Raw genomic sequence first — 18,482 nt, forward strand, 5'->3', positions numbered from 1 at the left:
GTGAGAGGAACCTATATGTCTCAAAGCCACTTTTGCCCTTTCTCAGTCTCTGGGGTCCCAGTAACATTACACAGCCTCAGGGCTATTCCACAGTACACTTGGTTGCAATGACTCCCCACAGGCTTTTCTGCAGCTAGAAATTACTGGATTGTGGCATGCTCTGGCCACTCCCTTTCCTCCTTTGACATGCTCCTGGCATGCCTGTACACTGGACAAGAATGTCTTTGAAGCAGTGAACCTCCCAGCTCGCCCCCTATGGAGGCAAGGATTATGTCCCATGTTTTCCTTCTGGGTTTATTTTATTGTGCTCTAATGAGACCTAGTTAGTTTATAAAAAAAGGCCACTTAACCCAATTCTGAACACGCCACACACAATCAAATCACTTTTTTATTTATTTAATGCTTTGAAGATATGAATGCCTTTCTTAAACAACACGGGTGAAAAACATCATTCAAAAGGTCTATCTGGAATAATTTTGAATTCAATTAAATTTTTCAGTCATGTTACACAGTTTTCATTTACAAAAAATATATAAATATTATTTGAAGACAACCCATCTATAAATGTTTGTGCACATGAATGATAACAGTCTTATAGCTGTATTCTTCAGCTTGGTAGTATGAAAGCCACTAATATATTCTGCTGAAGTATTACGTACACAAAGTTACATAATGTTACGGGAGTCTGAGCTTGACATTTTCAGATATGAATATTATTATTGCACTAACTTAAAACAATGAAATAAAAAACCGAAAGAACTGTTCAATCTACCAACAGATTTCATCTCCCAAAATGTGTTGGTTAATTACAGTAGTAGATCACCAATTGCAAAATCAATATTAAAGTCATATTACTTAGTCATAATGCCATTCCCCTGTTATCTACTGTATAAAACCTTAGAAAAACTCAGAAAAAACATGAAGCTTTACTGCAAGAGAAATTAATGCAAGAAATGGTGTTTTTAAGTACTGGAGAGATATGAAGCATTGCAACCTCACAGCCTGCTAAGGAGCAACATCTGCACTTAATTTTAACTTGATGTGCTTCAGATCTCATATTCATATAGATATTTAATGATCCAACCATAATGGTCCTATATAGAATAATTATATGAAGGAGCAAACTTCAGCTGTATTCCTTTTAAACAGATGCTTCAAGAGAAAACTTGCTCTAGTTCTAACAATGAATATTTCCTTTTAACAATTAAAATGCTTTAGGGTGGGGGGAAGTAATCAACCTCAAACCTTAAGTACAGTATGTAGACAATGAATCTTAATGTTACTCCTTTTTGACAGACTCCTTGTGTCTTCCTCCCTCCCAGTATAGCCAATACAAGGAAAAGAGATAGAGTGCAACGCAAACCATTATATCATAGTGGTAGATTGTTACAACAAATACAACAAACAGGAGGAAATAAAAGATTCTGTAACTAATATGCTTTAAAACTAGAGACTCACTAGGTAAACTATTTGCTTCGCTTTTCTGGTCAGAAATATCTGAAGAATCAGAAATGTGCTGGTTTTCATGCTCTGAGTCATCAGGCCAGTTTAATATTTTTCCCTCAGTTATTAAACCTTCAGATTTAGAGCTTGTCTCTTCTATTTCTTCAGTAGGCTCACTAATTAAAATCATTGGCCCTAATGACTCCTCTTGTCTGAACTCTGTTTGATGGAAACACTGGCCTATATTTCTTTCTCTTTCATCACTTGAAGTCAACATGTTTTTATTAATACATGATATTTCGCTTGGTAGGTTGAAATAATATCCTGACTCAGCAGAAATATTGGCAATGGAGTTGAATGCAGGGGCTGTATATGGATGTTCTGTATTTTCTACCTCAGCAGTAACCACCTCAATAGACTCTTCAGAAGTTGTCGCTGGAGAGCTTTCATAATGACAACTGGGCACAATATTTGTGTCAGAGGGTGGTGGTTTTGTTTCACCTTTGGCACCTGAATGGAAAAGTGTTCCCAAAATGGTTTTTTCCTTATGTTCTTCAGCTTCGTCACTGTAGAGACGCTGCTCGAGATTTGGGGGAGCTTTCAGTGATTCTTCTGAATATAAATCCTGCTCCAAACCTGCTTTTCCTTCTATAGCAGAAGCCCGTAATGTTTTCTCTACAGGTGGATTATTTCCAATGTCATGTTCTGCTTTGGAAACTTTTTCCTTGGTATTGCATACAGACATCATTTCGCCTTGCAGTGTTTCACGTACATGTGCATTATAAATATCTAAAACTGATTCCTTTTCAAATTCAGTGTCATATAATACACCCACTGTATTGCGTTGACAAAGAGTATAATGTGAACCATCATTTCTCCCTTCATGTGTATCAAACGCTGTTTCCTTTTCCTCTGTGGGCCTGTCACTTACTGCAATCTCTTGAGGTAGCTTAGCAATTACTGCTTTTTCACTAGCAGACATTTTTTCTGAAACACTTTCTGATGTTGTTTTAATTATATAAGCTGTACCTGCTTCTGCTTCCTCTGTATTACCATGTTCAGCTACAGAAGACTTTTCACACCTCACTGTCTCTTGGCAGGTAAACAATTCTTCTGTGGGAGTAACATTCAAATACCTTGTCTTATTCCTCATTCCAAACATGATTTCACCATCTTTAATCTGTTCTGTTCTATTTATCTCACTCTCTCTTTCTACTGTTTGGCTTCCTGAAACACTCCGATTTTCACACACTACCCTGCTCTGATCATCTGTAACCATGCTGTCTGATTTCTCAATTTGAAGTTGACAAGCATCTGTCTCCAAAATATTTTTGTTTGTTGGGAAATTATCTTGGCTGTACATTCGTTCCTCAAAAAGCTTATGATCATTCTCCTTAGTATCAAGCGTATCCTCTGGGTTCAGTGACATAATACTTATAGCTCTGGCTTTGCCAGTTGCCACTGCAAAGACTGGGTAACAAGAAGGGAAAGTAGTCATTTTACTCTGAGTGGTATCAGTGTATCTACTGTCTGTTTTCCCTAAGTTATCACTTAACTCACTATATTCCTCTTTCCCTTGTTTGCCTTCAACAGAGCTTGTGATTTCTTTTCCTCGACTTCTATTGTCAGAGCTTCCCCTATCTTTTAGCCAAGTAAACTCTTTGAATTCATGAGTGTCTTCAGCTCTTCTTTCATCAGCTACATGGGAAATCATCTGGTCTTCTGCTTGTGAAGGCTTGGCTTCATGTTTATTATCTGACGCTGATGGCAATGTTGTGGTTTTTGTGTCAGTAATATATTTTCCCTGAACACTAAAAAGTTTCGGAGCTATGGTGTCAACACTCTCCTGCTCTTTAGTTAGTCCTAACTCATTTAACTTGATTTCTTCCTCCTCTTTTCCTATATCAGTGTTATAGTCTTTCTTTGATACTTTCACCACAACTTCTTTTTCTGTATACGGGCTTTTTGAGCAATCTGTTGAGATATCAGAATGTGCAAAAGCCTCAGCATATATATCTCCTCTTAACTGTACCTGATCTTTGCTTAAAATCATCCCCCCCTTTTCTTCATATTTGTCACTGTCTGGCAATACTGAAGCTAGCTTTAGGTGAGATGTTTGCAGAATGTGTCGCTCTGGAGCTGGATTAGCGTTGTCATCCAGTGCTTCAGTTACGCATGTATTTAATTGCATTGATTCATCATGCTCTGAAGAAATTGTTTCTGGTCTCATTTCACAGGCCTCTTTGTAGATATCAGCATCATCGCCACTGATGAATAACCGCTCCATCATTTCGCTTCCTGAGGCACTATCTGTTTCACCTTTTGAAATATCTACATGGCTCATTCCTTGTCTGCTTAAGACAGTATCTTTAATATGGATAGTCACATTTTGCATTGTTCCAGGCAAATATTCCTGTGATAAAAGCGTTTCACTGGTACCAATGCATTCCAAAGGCTGCTTACTATTGTTTACAATGCCTGCAGTAAGTTCCTCTGCTAATGGCTGACTATAATCATATCTTATGGAATACTTGTTGTTATCATGTAATTCTTCTCCTACCTCTTCTAAAGTATTTTCTGAAGGGGAACTGATAGGCACAGGCTGCCTGAGCAAGTCAGTGCCTGTTTCCATAAGTGTTAGCTTATTCTCCAGTCCCTGGGCTTCATTTGGAAAATTAACCGGCTCTGTTGTATATAAATTCCTTTCGTCTCTGGAAGAAGTACTTCTAGTTCTTGGGAACTGCTGACTTAGCTGAAACAATAGAATAGAAAAGAATGATCAGAATGAGCTCTACAAAAATATTCAAAATGAATGAGGCAGGCTTTCATTATGGAAAATTTTGTTTTCAGTTTCAAAGCTTTTATGGAAACATGTTCCGAACAATTTGCAAGATGTGCATTGTATGTAGTTTTTAAACATATGTAATGAGCTTTATACTGAGTCTGAAAGGAGCAGGACATCAATAGTATTCAGAATGCTGTTTCTTTATTCATGAATTCAGTAAGCTGCAAGTGTATTTTATACAAATGAAACCTCAATGGGAGGCTAATCAATTCTTTGTACATTCAGTTCTAAGGTTGTGAGGTTTTGTTTGTTTGTTTGTTTGCTTGTTTGGGTTGTTTTGTTTTGTTTTGTTTGTAGTGAGAGCTTTGATACAGCACATCAAAGCCTGGTCACATTCAGTATTGTCCAGTAAAACAAAGACATGTTGCACACTGACAAATACAGTTAGAATTATCTTTGCTTTATTGCAGGCTTCAAACCAGAATGTTTTTAGACAATTTGGTAAGGCTGACGTTGGAAATGAGATTAGTGAAGTAAAAGGCCAGAAACTAATCATTCTCCTTTCCCCACCTCCCAAATATCATATTGTATTATTCAGCTGTGCCTGCTTGTCATTGCAGTCTCTCCTCACTTTCAGATACTCACACTGATAGCTCCATGCTGATCAATTAAAGGATAGCTTCTTGGGTACCCCTTGTTACATTTACACTTGCTGTAGATATCCCCATTACAATTTCTCTTATTAATGTGTTTTCTGCAAAGCCACTGCAAACTATTAATAGTAAAACGTCACTCAAAGAAAAGTGAGGGAGCTAATGTCTCTGCAAATTCTGTTTTAATGACCCTCTGCCAACTGGTGCTCAAATGTATTTGAGCTCTTCGGTGATGCCAACTGTCAGGATTTAACAGTGAGATGCCTGTGGTTTTTTTTGCTTCTCATAACTGACATTTGCATGATCTCAATAATTATATGCAAATCTTACGATTTCCCCTTCTTCTCACATAAGGCTCATGTTACTTGTCAACTGCACAACTGTCTTGTGAGGCAATGCCTGTGGGTTTCAAAGATTTGGTTGTATTTCCATCTATTATAGATCTTCATTGTTTATTTCATTAAAGAATGCATAGTACAAATTAACATATAAATTACAGCTTCCCTCTTCATTTATTGTATGAACAATCTCTGTAATTTATAAACTAACTGTTATATTTGAACCTGCTCGTTGTAAGAGGGTAAATTGAGAAAAAATATGTGATTTTTAGGGTCTTTTTAAAAATTATGTTTTGGTTTTTTTTTTAAATAAGGAGATGTTGATTTTTCAGGCAGTAAGAGCTCCCACAATAGGTGACAACTTTGAACTTTCTTAAAGTGAGAGCTAAGAAAATTTCATAGTTAAGTGTGAGGAAATAATTCTCCTCCCTATCAAAAAGACTGAGTGGCACTTCTCTTCCTCTCTGGTCTGATTCAGCATTCACATTTTCACAGGCAATAAGCTAAGATTATAAGTCTATGTACCCAAAAAACATAAGCTCAGAACAGACACCGAAAATAATAGATGGCTATATGTGTCTCATTTACTACCATTTCTTCCTTCATGGTGCAAAATGCAAGCCAAACCATAAAAATCCCCAGACTGAATGTTCACTGAATGTGAAATTTATAATGACAAATTTAATACTAAATACAGGTCTAAAAAAGTCTTCTGTAGTAGTTATATAATTTTTCCTTTTAAAATTATAGAAATTGGAATTTTGTTCATGTAGTGCATTACATAGTTAATCTCTGAAACATCTGTAAGGCTCACAGTACCATAAATACAGGAATTTTACCAAATGTTAAGTGTTTATGTTAAGTGTATACTCATCACAGAGACTAGGAAGTGAGATCTTTGAGAAGTTACTGTTCTGATTCTTTGAAACTGTCACTTAGATCCTCTGGTAAGGAAGTAAGAAAGAGAAGTCATTAATTTAAGACCACAAGAACTTAATGAAATTTACTGAAATCACCTTCTATTGTTGATTCAGAGGGAGATACAATGAAAATACAGACCATGGTTTTACATTTGTAAATTAGTACATCAGTCAGTTCTGTTAAAAGGGGCTTTTTCACCACCTTTGATGTGTAAATGGATTCATATCATCTAACACCGTGGATATAATTGTATAACACTTACCAGCAATTCTAATTCTTTTTCATTATCTTCCTTATTATCTTCACTGCATTCAACATTTATATCTTTTTCATTTTCATGACGCAGTTCAATGTCTTTGTCCTTCTCATGTGAATAAACAATTTGGGGGATGTTTGCCTCTGAAGAGTTAACAAAAATATACTTTAACAGCCATTGGACTGTTTGTTAAATTATCTATTTTAATTAACATGTGCAATAAGGAAGAACTAATTAAAGTAGCTGTTGTACCTGAAGTCCTTGAATTATTCCATATGTCTTCATCAGATAGCGCCAATATTTCTTCTTTGCTGTTAAATGCAAAAGAAACTTAATGCGTTATTCTGCAACAATTATTGTTCCAAATCCTTTTAGACCTAAACCTAAAGACAGATAGTTAATGATGCAAAATCTTTTATGTGATTTTAAATTTGGCAGAAATATAACCTTGCTGATCACAATTTTATAAAAGAATTTTTTTTGTGATGATGTGACATTAACCCTTGTTGAGAGAAGAAATTGACTGAGACATGCTAGTGAATGAAATTTACTGAAATCACCTTCTATTGTTGATTCAGAGAGAGATACAATGAAAGCACATAAAGATAAATGCCAAGTGCCCACTTCAATGGGTGTTGATGGCACTTAGGATCAGGCCCTTGTAGGGACATAATCTCAGAAAACAAAACAGACAGGACTAATGTAAATTATTATAGCAGTTGTGGATTCCATCTCCATGAGACAGAATATTTTTATGTTGGTCTCAGTGATTAAGTTTTGTGAATTGCAAGACCAGTTGTGGATACCAGAAATGGCTTTCTAATATTTTTCAATTAACTTTTTTTCTGTTCCATTTTATTCAAACTTCATTCAGTTGAACTCATATAACATTACTTCTGTCACCAAAAAATTCCTCATTTCAGAGGGAGGATGATAAATTTATACTATTTTAAAAGAATTTAGACATTTCCTGTCATCACCTTTTCACAAAATCCTGCCTTTACTCCTCTAGGAACATAGGAATTAACATAATACAAATGTAGGACTGGAAGAGACCTTGATAGGTGATCTAGTCTACTCCCCTGCACTGAGGGAGGACTAAGTAGCATCTAGACCATCCATGAGAGGAGTTTGTCTAATATCTGCTTAAAAATCTCCAATGATGGACATTGCACAATCTCCCTAGGTAATTTGTTCCAGTGCTTAACTTCCTTTACTGTTAGAAAGTTTTTCCTAATGTCTAACCTGTATCTTCCTTTCTGCAATTTAAACCCATTGCTTCTTGTCCTCAGTGGTTAAGCCCATTATTCCTGTCCTCAGTGGTTAAGAACAATTAATTTATCACCCTCTTCTTTATAATAACCTTTTATGTACTTGAAGACTGTTATCATGTCTCCCCTCATTCTTCTCTTCTCCAAACTAAACAAACCTGTTTTTTTCTATCTTTCCTCAGAGATCTTGTTTTCTAGATCTTTAATAATTTTTATTGCTCTTCTCTGGACTTTCTCCAATTTGTCCAAGTCTTTCCCGAAGTGTGGCACCAAGAACTGGACACAATACTCTAGCTGAGGCCTAATCAGTGTAAGCAGAGTCAGGATGAGCGCTATCCTGACATCTGGTGGTGAATTGTAGGGAGTGTGGAAAGAATTTCAAGAATTTCAAAGAGTGTGGAAAGAGATTTCGAATATTTGCATTGGCATCCACCTCCCACTTAGCATAAGCCCACAGCAGACTGGGATGGTTATTTCAACAGCTCTGGGAACCCCAATTTCTTTGTTATTGGGGCAGGAAGAAAAAAAAAGTTTCTCACCCTGATTGTGTGAATGGGGAGCTGTGGGACTGCTTTGTGACAGAGATAACTCAACCTCAATTGGGTGGTACTTGCTAAACATGAGACTTGGGTTCCAAAGCCCCATGAATTGAGAGAGGTTGGGGACTGGTGTGTGTACCTGATGGTATGGGCCCCTTCTGAGGGCCTGGAACATCAATTGCACATCCTCCTCTCTCCAATGTTAAAGAGTAGAGCTAATTTTGATTCCATTAGGAGTCCATCTAGAGACTGCTGAGCTGAATTCACATTGAGCCAATGGTGCACCAGCACCAGGGCTCCCCTACTAAGAGCTGAAATCACTGAGTGCTGTGTTAACCAGTGGGGGAGCCTGAAGACCTATTGTTAAGCGGCTGGCAGAGCGGAGCAGTTTGCAGTGTGTTGGAGCAGCCCATGGAACAGTGAGTGGAGTGAAGTGGTTTGCAGGGACAGCTGGAGGAGCGGCACAACTGGTATGGTGGAGCGGGTTGTGCTGAAGGCTGCAGCAGAACTCCACGGAGAGGCAGAGCAGTTGGCCCTGGCCCACACAAGGTGCCCCTTAACATCCTGTGTGGATTACCCCCCCTTTCCACCCAGGCTGGGGGGGTAAAACTCTGCAGATAAACTCTTGAATTCTGGGGCGGCACTGACCAGAGACTTTTGGGTCGTTGGACTTTGGGGTAATTGGACTTAAGACTCTAAGGGGAAAAGGACATTGCCAAATGTACTTGGAGGTGGGTTTTGTTTATGGTTTGTGTTATAATCCTGTTTGTGGTGTTTCTCCAATGGGATGCAGCATTGTTTCCTTCCTTTATTAAAAGGATTTTGCTACACTCAGACTCCGTGCTTGGGAGAGGAGAAGTATTGCCTCCTAGAGGCGCCCAGGAGGGTGTGGTATGTAAGTGTCCCAGGTCACTGGGTGGGGGCTTGAGCCGGTTATGCATGGTGTTATTAAAACGGAACCCCTGGATACTGAACCCGGCCCTTGTTGCTGCCAACTCAGAGTGGCAGAAGGGTTACATCAGTGCTCAGTAGAATGGAAGAATTACTTCTCATGTCTTTTCTTACAACACTCCTGCTAATACATCTTGGAATGATGTTCCTTTGTTTTGCAACAGCTTTACATTGTTGACTCATATAATCCCAGATCCTTTTCTGCAGTACTTCTTCCTAGGCAGTCTTTTCCCATTTTGTATATGTGCAACTGATTAGTCCCTCCTAAGTGTAGTACTTTGCATTTGTCCTAATTGAATTTCATGCTATTTACTTCAAACCATTTCTTCAGCTTGCCCAGATCATTTTAAATTTTTTAATGCTATCCTCCAAAGCACTTACAACCCCTCCAAGCTTGGTATCATCTGCAACCTTTATAAGCATACTCTCTCTGCCATTATCTAAATCATTGATCAAGATATTAAACTGAACCAGACCCAGGACCGATTCCTGCAGGATCTCACTCACTTCCAGCTTGACTGTGAACCACTGATAGCTACAATCTGAGTATTGTTTTCCAACCAGTTGTTCACCCACCTTATAGTAGGTTCATCTACGTTATATTTCCCTATTTGGTTTATGAGGTCATGTGAGGCAAGTTGAGGTATATCACATCTACTACTTCCCCCCTTTCACAAGGCTTGTTACATTGTCAAAGAAGGATATTACGTTGATTAGACATGATTTCTTTTTGACAAATCTATGTTGACTGTTATGTATCACCTTTTTTTCTTCAAGATGCTTACAAATTGATTGTTTGATTATTTGTTCCATTGTCTTTCTGGTTACTGAAGTTAAGATGACTGGTCTATAGTTCCTTGGGTTGCCTTGAGTCCCCATTTTATAGATAAGTACTATATTTGCCCTTTTCCAGTTCTCCACAAGTTCTCAAAGATAATTGTTAGCAGGTTAGTGATGTTTTCAGTTAGTTCCTTAAGTATTATAGGATGTATTTCATCAGGTGTTGCCAACCTAAAGACATCTAGTTTGTCTAAGTAATTCTTAATTTGTTCTTTCTCTACTTTAGCCTCAGAACCTACCCCAGTTACACTGATGTTCATGTGCCATTTTGGACTGTATGAAGGATCAGAGCATTTAAGATATTAATAATCTGGAGACAATCCTGTTAAATAAGAAACTGAATCACAGAGAATTTAATGGCCATGTTTTCAGCCATCCCTCTACTGAGCCTCCACTTATGTACAATCCACAAGTAGACACACACAGACAGACTGCCACACTTTGAAGAATGAAACACCTCAAAATACATTCAAACATTTGTAATACTGTGCCTGCAAATGTTTAAGTGCACAACCACAAACTACATAAATAGTGTTTGTGGAGGGCAAATTCTAATACCTGGATGTATTCAAAGAACCCAAAATAATAATAAAATAAAACTTTCAAGAAATAGAAATATTTCATTTTGAAATGTTGGAAACAAAACATTTCAACTTTTTCAAACCATATTTCCTCCTGGGATGAGGGGGCACAAAACTATATGCTGAATTTGACCCAAATTTGCAAATAGTTTTGGTGCTGCAAAAAAAATTCATTTTTCAGCAAATGTACTGACATCTGTGACAAACCTGAGGAAAGAACCAAGATATTCTGTCTTTTTCTCCTATGCCTTATCCACAAGAACCTATCATACAAATAATGTGTTTTTTAAATGTTAATTTTCTAAAGTCAGATGGCTGGGACAACCTGAATTCTGGCATTTCCTAACTTTTGAGTGCTTGACTTTCAACCTTAATGTTGAAGCAATGTTTTGAAGTAGTTTTGTATGTAATTTTCTAGGTTTAAAAGAAATCTGAAAAAAACAAAAATTCCATTGTGTGAAGTATTATGATATGGGTCATCAAATGGGTTTGAAACCAAGCTCTTTAGATTCACAACACAGACCTCTCTACTTGAATTAAAAGAACAACCCATTGCAGTAACAGGCTGTTGTTATACTCTTTGTGGCTCTAAGAGACCAGAGGAAACATAACACACACTTTGTTTACATGTTTAACAGGACAAAACTACCTATTCTTCCTAACTTTCTTCTGAGAAATGGATGGATTGCTTTTGCTGAAATTATTTTAAAAGGCAGAGAGCAAACATGGAAATCTTCAGACAAAATGGTTAAAGATTGGCAAAGTTATAAGCAGCTGAAAACAGGAACCTATAATGGAAAGTGCAAGGCAACATTACTCTAGGATCACTACAAACTTCACATATAGTATATATTAAAAAAAAACTCTAAAATTCCCCAGTTATTCACTGAATATATACAAACCTAAATGATAAATAAGTACATTGGAAAACTAAACTACTTAAAATCCAAACTCTAGTCTTCCTTCCTTTACAAGTGACAACTTAATTCGGGGTTCTATGTTTCTCCTGTGATACATATAAGGACTTCAGTTAATACCTAAAGCATATAAATCATTACTTAGGTAACATCTACACTGCAGCCCCGTCGATTTAGTGGGTCTAGTGAAGATCTGCCAAATTGACAGCAGATCACTCTCTAGTCGACCCCTGCACTCTACCCTCTATGAGAAGAATAAGATAAGTCAATGGGAGAGTTTCTCCCCTCGATCCCCAAGGTGTAGACCCTGCAGTAATTTGACCTAAGGTACACTGACTCCAGCTACATTATTCATGTAGCTGGAGTTGCATAGCATGGGTCGACTTACCGCAGTATTGTAGACATAGACTGAGTCTGCCATGCCTCCAGCCTTCTTTCAAGTTCATCCTTAAACTATACTTCTTCTAAAAAACCTACAAATATTAGTAATCTCCAGGGAGAAATGGTAATTAAATGGGAGAAAATGTCTATTACCAAGAAGAGATATTAAACATCGCCATTTGGTCTCACTGCTTTTCATTGCATCCATTTCCCCTTCCACTATTTGTACATTATTTATCTAGACTGTAAGCCCATCAAGTTATCAACCAATACTTCAAACTCACCTGGAAAGTGCCTAGCTCACTTTGGGGTTATATAAACAATATAAAATATAAATAAAATAAATAAATAATGAAGCTCCTGTTTTATATATTAATGATCTCATTGGTATTGCAGGAGACTCACAGGACTTTACATGCATCTCCTCTGTCTTGGCAGCCGCAAAGCCTCTGTTCACTTTCAAAATAGACTCATAGTTTCTAAGGCCAGAAAGGACCATCACGATCATCTAGTTGGACTCCTGCACATTTCAAGCCACAGACCCTCACCCACCCACTCCTGTAATAGGCCCACAATTCTGGCTGAGTTCCTGAAGTCCTCAAATCACAATTTAAAGATCTCAAGTTACAGAACACTCACCATTTACACTAGTTTAAACTTGCAAATGAACCATGTCCCATGCTGCAGAGGAAGGTGGAAAAAAACCTCTACCAATCTGACTTGGTGGAAAATTCCATCCTGATCCCAAATATGATGGTAAATTGAACCCTGAGCATTCCAGCAAGACCCAACAGCTAGACACCTGGGGAAGAATTCTCTGTAGTAACTCAGAGCCTCCCACTTGTTCTCTCCTTGCTTTCTTCTTATTTATAAGGTTATAGAACCTTTTACTGTTGTTTTTAATTTCCTTTTCAAGGTCCAACTCTGCATGGCTTTTGGCAGTTCTCAATTTTCCCCTACAGTCTCTGATCTCCAAGAGGTAACTTTTCTTTCTGATCCATCTGATCTCCCATTCCTTGTAGGCTTTCTGCTTTCTCTTAACAACCTTTTTGAGATGCTTGCTCATCCAGCTTGGCCTGGAACTCTGCCCTACTATTTTCCGCCCTTGCTTGAAATGCAGGCTTCAGATAGTTTCTGCAATGTTGACTTAAATAATTACAAGCCTGCTCCACATTCAAATCTGTGAGTTCTTTGGTTCAGTTCACTTCACTAACTAATTCCCTTAATTTTTAAAAAATTGCCCTCTTGAAATCAAGGAGACTAGTTGCAGATCTATTTTTGTTTATCCTTTTGTTTAGTTTAAACTGAATTAGCTCATGATCACTTGAACCAAGGTTGTCCCCTACAACCAGTTCTTCTAAGAGGTCCTTATCACTCACCAATCCCAAATCTAAAATGGCATAATTTCTTGTAGGTTCAGTGACTATTTGGTATTCCTTTTAATCAACACATGTTTAGATAATGATATGGAGCCAGAAAAGGCCAGGAGAATACCCAAGTGGAGTTTCCACTCAGACGGGAAGTCTTTGGGACAGCATGGAAGGGTAGGTGTCTTGGAGTATGTCTACACTGCATTTTAGAACATGCAGCAGCATGTCTCAGAGCCCCATGGGTTTGCACTATGGTGCTAAAAGCAGCTGAGTAGCTATTTAGGCTTGGGCTCTGAAACCTACCCTTTTCCCCAGGGTTCAGAGCCTGACCTCCAGCCTGAACATCTATATAGCTATTTTTAGAGCCATAACCTGAGCCCCACAAGCCCAAGTCAGTAGCCCTGGGCTCTAAGACTCACTGTCACAGGTTTTAAAAAGCAGTGTAAATGTACTCCACAGATCTTGGGTATCTATGTGGGTAGGTTATCTCAGTCATGTGAACGCAGATGCATTCTGTGTTGGGGAGTGTATCCTACACAAGCTCTGAAAGGGTGATATGGGCCTGAGACAGCAATTAACATACCAGGGTGCACCTGGACCAAGAGCCAGGCTTAACAGAGCATGAAGCCCAGCTGGGGAGGGGCAGGGAGAGAACTACAAACAGAGGAAGTTGGGAGCAGAAGAGATCTGGAATTTCACAGGAGAGTGTCATTAGCCCAACCCTTTATAACAGCATCATAAACAACCTTCCAAAGATGATGAATACAGGCACAGGCATCACATTATTTGCTGATGATTCTGCTATAGGGACCAAAACCAGAAATCTTGAAATGTCACCAAAAGAATCAATAAGGCACTTCAGAGGAGTACAGAATGAGGAAACAAGTGGGGCTGCAAGTTCCCCATTGACAAACTAAGGGAATGATCTTCACCACACGGAAGACTTAAAAAAAGTAAAATTATAAATACAGCAGATAAGTATAGTGAAAAAGAAACAAACTCATAGGTGTGATATTTGATAACAAGCTCGTCTGGAGGGACCATACTGAAAATACTATAGATAAGTGAAAAGGAAGACTCAGCTTACTTATAAGCAAATACGGAAGCTCCAGGGGAGCAGATAAGAAAATGGTGATAACACTATTTGGAGGGCTAATCAGATATATTACTGAGTATGGCTGGCAGGTCTTTAGGTCAGCATAGAAAACAAATCTGAGAAAACAAGACTGTATCCAAGCACTGGCATTGCAGATAGCATGTGGTGCCTTCATTATTATGACTCTGTGTGTGATGAAGTTAAGCATTTCTCTGGTGGCTATCACTCTTAGAATGAAGTCCCTAGACGTAACCTTTTGGGCCAAACCACTAGGTAACAGTGAAGATAATAAAACTAAGCTAAATATGCTGATTGTTGCATACTAAGTGGAAACCAAATAGGACAGAAACTCAAAATTCCTCATGTAAGTAAGGTAAAGAACTGGATAAAGGATCTCAGTGAAAAGAAAGGCTTAAAAGAAGCCAAAATCTATAGTTATGGGAAAATACTCTATCACTGGAAAACAATCCCCTCAAGACAGACATGAAATTATATAATAAACAAAAGCAAAAGAATGATAAATCAATATACCTGTGAGAAGTGGGGATGCTATTGCCAAATGTATTCTGACAGCTCCAAAGAGGAAGGAATGGGTAGAGTGGGAACAGCTTTCTGTGTGCCCACATTCTGGGTTAACAAAACCGTAAGACTAACTATCTTTATCTCTGTCTTTACAGCTGAGCTAACAGGGACACTGCTAGCACTAACTTGGCTTTTAGAGGTGCAGCCAGCTGCCGTGGCCATCCTGTCTGATTCCTTATCAATGTTGCAGGTACTATACAATGGCAAGGCTGACAGCAGAAATGATATACTTAATGAAATATTACTGTAACAACCGAATTAGCACAACTGGATATGACCATAGCAATAGAATGGATCCCTGCACATGTAGGGATAGCTGGCAACAAATTGGCAGACAAACAGGCTAAAAATGCTATTAAGCATGCACAAGTTGACCTAGAGATCCCCTTAAGCAAACTGGAATTTAAACACTCAATCAAAAATAAGCTAAGGAAGGAATGGCAAAAACTGTGGGCACATGAAACAAAGGGGAAAAAATTTCATGAAGTATTCCCAGTAGTTGAAATAGTTGATATAATCCAAGACCCTGAGAGAAAGAGTAAAGTACCTCTATTTGGAATTGTAACAGGTCATTGTAGATTAAATAGTAATCTATTTCTAATAAACAAACAAGGATGGACTATATGAAACATGAAAGGTCCAGGAACTGACAGATCATCTTTTATGGTATTGTAAAGATTGTACCAGTGAAAGGAGATACTTATGAGCAGGGGGTTGGACTAGATGACCTCCTAAGGTCCCTTCCAACCCTGATATTCTGTGAGCATGGCTATATGGAAAACTCAGAAGCCTCAGAAACACAATTTTCTTTGCAACACCTATCCAGAATATAAGAAAAATAGGGCACAATTGAAAAAAGCAATTCTGCAATTCTGTGAATGGTGACAGGTTATGACTTAAAGTCTAACTACAAAGTCCAGAGAATGGCAGTCATAGACTCAGGAACTGAGTATGCTATGCCACAAAACCCAGGAAAAAGAAGAAGGGGGGTGCAGGGAGAATATCTGCAGTCACTTTCTGGGATGACAGAGAGACACCGAGAGGGACAAGAAGGAAGCCCAGGGGGACACTAAACTCTGTGATCTTCTCCTGAGTATGGAAGCCTGGGAGAAGGCCAGAAGAGAGGTAAAGCAGCTACTGGGTGCAATGCAGGCTCCCGTGGTACACCCTGGAAAAAGGGCCTTGTCCAGACTTCCAGGGAGAGAGCTCTGGGGAATGTTCAGTGGAAGACCAGCAAGAGGAATTGAAGAAGCATGAAAGGCCAAGCCCAAGGAAAATGGCTTGAGTTTGTACATTTTGTTTTGTTGAGGGATTCAATGAGAGGGCCCTGAAAATCCCAGCCCTGACAGAAGGGTGACCCTAGAGAGGTTGTGGGGCAAAAAGTTCTGAGAAAGACTGAATAGGAAGACTCCTAGGGAGGCAGCAGTGAGGAGTTGGATGGAGCAGCCCATGGCTACTAGTTGTATGATCTCTGGACTGTAACCCAGTGTAGTGGAAGGGCCCATCCCCTTCCCCCATTTCATTTTAAGAGCTTGGCTACTTGAAGAGACACACTATCAATGGCTGACTAACTCCTTCCATGGTTGCTACTCTAAATAGCATTAAATCCTATTTGATTATAGGATATAATGCAACAGAGAGCAGCTGCCCCCTCCTTCTCTTCTCCTGCCCTTTGCCTACCCGCAAATTCCATGGAGTTCTGGCAGATGAGCTGTCCTGGGGTTATCGAAAAGATGCCAATGATGGTGCAGAATTAGCACTCTCCCATAGAGTACAGCTCGGTCCCCTCTGCTGGTATGAGGGGAAGGGACAATCTAGCTCTTAAACAGCAAAACACAACTTAGTTTCCAATGGAGATACACATTTGGAATGCAAATCTTGGATTTTCAAAGAGTTTCATCCTGACTATCCTTGGGTTTTGAATTTTCATCGAGAGTACTTAGCACTACCCAAATGGGAAATCCCCTGAATTTTTTGGCCACTATGACAAACAGCTCAACATCTCAAGGAGTATGGGTTACAGAAAATTCTGCCTTTGTGAGTTGAGCCTTTTTTCTTTCTTAAAATGAATGAAGAAGATCTCTAATGAAGTATATCAGGATCTTAAGGCACACCACTGTATATACAAAAGATGCTTATGAGCATATGATTCATCCCTCAGTTGGCTCTTCCAAAGTTGTACTGAAAGGATTTTCAGGGGAACACACTCGCTTAATTTACAATAAGATTAACAATAACAAAATATGACTATGCAAAATGTTAATGTTTCTGAACTGAGATGACACCTGACTATATCTGAAGATTTACATGTCATGCAATACCTGCAGGGAGATTATAGTGCACAATTCTCTATTCTTTGATTTTCATCTTGATTTCTGGATCACAGAATAATCCAGTACTTGATTTCTGATCTCTGCTGCCGTTTCCCCATATAGTTATGCATATATCTGAATGGATAGTTATGCTTTCTGTGTGTTCTAATGTAACTCCTTTAATACAATCTATTAGAGTTACCTTCAAAGACCATCCAGAAGCTTCAGCTAGTGCAACGCGTGGTTGCCTGCCTCTTAAATGGTGCAGGTCAATATGAACATATAATGCTTGTGATTTGTTTGTTGCACTGTCACATATCTGCTTCCAGGTACAATTCAATATTTAATATCTATAATATCCTGACTGTCTTAAGAACTAGATATTTCAGAGGCCCTCCCTTTACTGGAGTCTAATAGAAATTTTATTCTTCTAGGATGCTGTAGGGCACTATTAAGGTCTAGGATTGGGGACATCGGGCAGTGTGTTCTTTATAAATATGCTACTAGTAACTCCCAGGATAAATTTTCTCCAGTGCACAGTTCACCATGGCCCAACACCTGAAAACTTTAGAAAGCAGAGCAAGTTGCATTTGTTTGCTCTGATTTCTTAGGTTTGGGCCGACAGCCAGAGGCTACTAATCTCTGCAATGGGTAGTATTGGTAGAGGTTGTAGTGGTTTTAATTTACACAAATAGTTGGCAGAAATTTGTAGTGGTTTTAATGTATACAAATAGTTGGCAGAAGTTGTGTCTGTATGCTCGTACGCCATGCTCCCACCAATCACAATAAGAAGTGTGATAGTCATAAATGTTATATCTTATACCTTTCTAAATTTAGATTTGTTTTATGGAACTCAGAGACCAGGCTCCAGCCTGAGCTCAGACATCTACAATGCAATTTGATAGCCCTGCAGCCTGAGCTGCACAAGCCCAAGTCATTGGCTATAGGCCAGCCACAGGTTTTTATTGCAGGGTAGACATAAGCTTTGACACAAGCATTAGGAGAGCCCATTGAAAGACTTAATAGAGTAGCTGTTAACTTGTTTTAGTAAAGGTTTAATATTACTAAAAAAAAGCCTCTAATTACTAGGTAAAGTAAAAGAAGTACAGAAAATCTTTAGATTTGGCTGGCATACTACTTAAGAAAACAACCACAGTCTCAGATGGTATGCATACTCCTGAACAAAAATGGGAACCAGGAAGACAAGAAGTAAACTGGCATAGCTAAATGGCAAAAATCAAGAGGT

At 38.6% G+C, this 18,482-nt stretch overlaps 1 protein-coding gene across 2 annotated transcripts in view; it reads right to left on the minus strand.

Annotated features, from left to right (window-relative positions):
* Positions 1 to 370: 370 nt before the first annotated feature.
* Positions 371 to 18,482, minus strand: part of PPP1R3A (protein phosphatase 1 regulatory subunit 3A) — a 40,145-nt gene continuing 22,033 nt past the window's right edge. For both annotated transcript variants that reach the window (XM_030549045.1, XM_030549046.1), the window contains exons 2-4: positions 6,649 to 6,707; positions 6,403 to 6,539; positions 371 to 4,195 (exon numbers count right to left, since the gene is read on the minus strand). In XM_030549045.1, coding sequence (XP_030404905.1) covers positions 1,280 to 4,195; positions 6,403 to 6,539; positions 6,649 to 6,707 — 3,112 coding nt within the window. In that variant the 3' untranslated portion in view covers positions 371 to 1,279. The remainder of the gene's footprint in view (positions 4,196 to 6,402; positions 6,540 to 6,648; positions 6,708 to 18,482) is intronic.

This window comes from Gopherus evgoodei, chromosome 1 (genome assembly GCF_007399415.2).
Source record: "Gopherus evgoodei ecotype Sinaloan lineage chromosome 1, rGopEvg1_v1.p, whole genome shotgun sequence".
Taxonomy (NCBI): domain Eukaryota; kingdom Metazoa; phylum Chordata; order Testudines; family Testudinidae; genus Gopherus; species Gopherus evgoodei.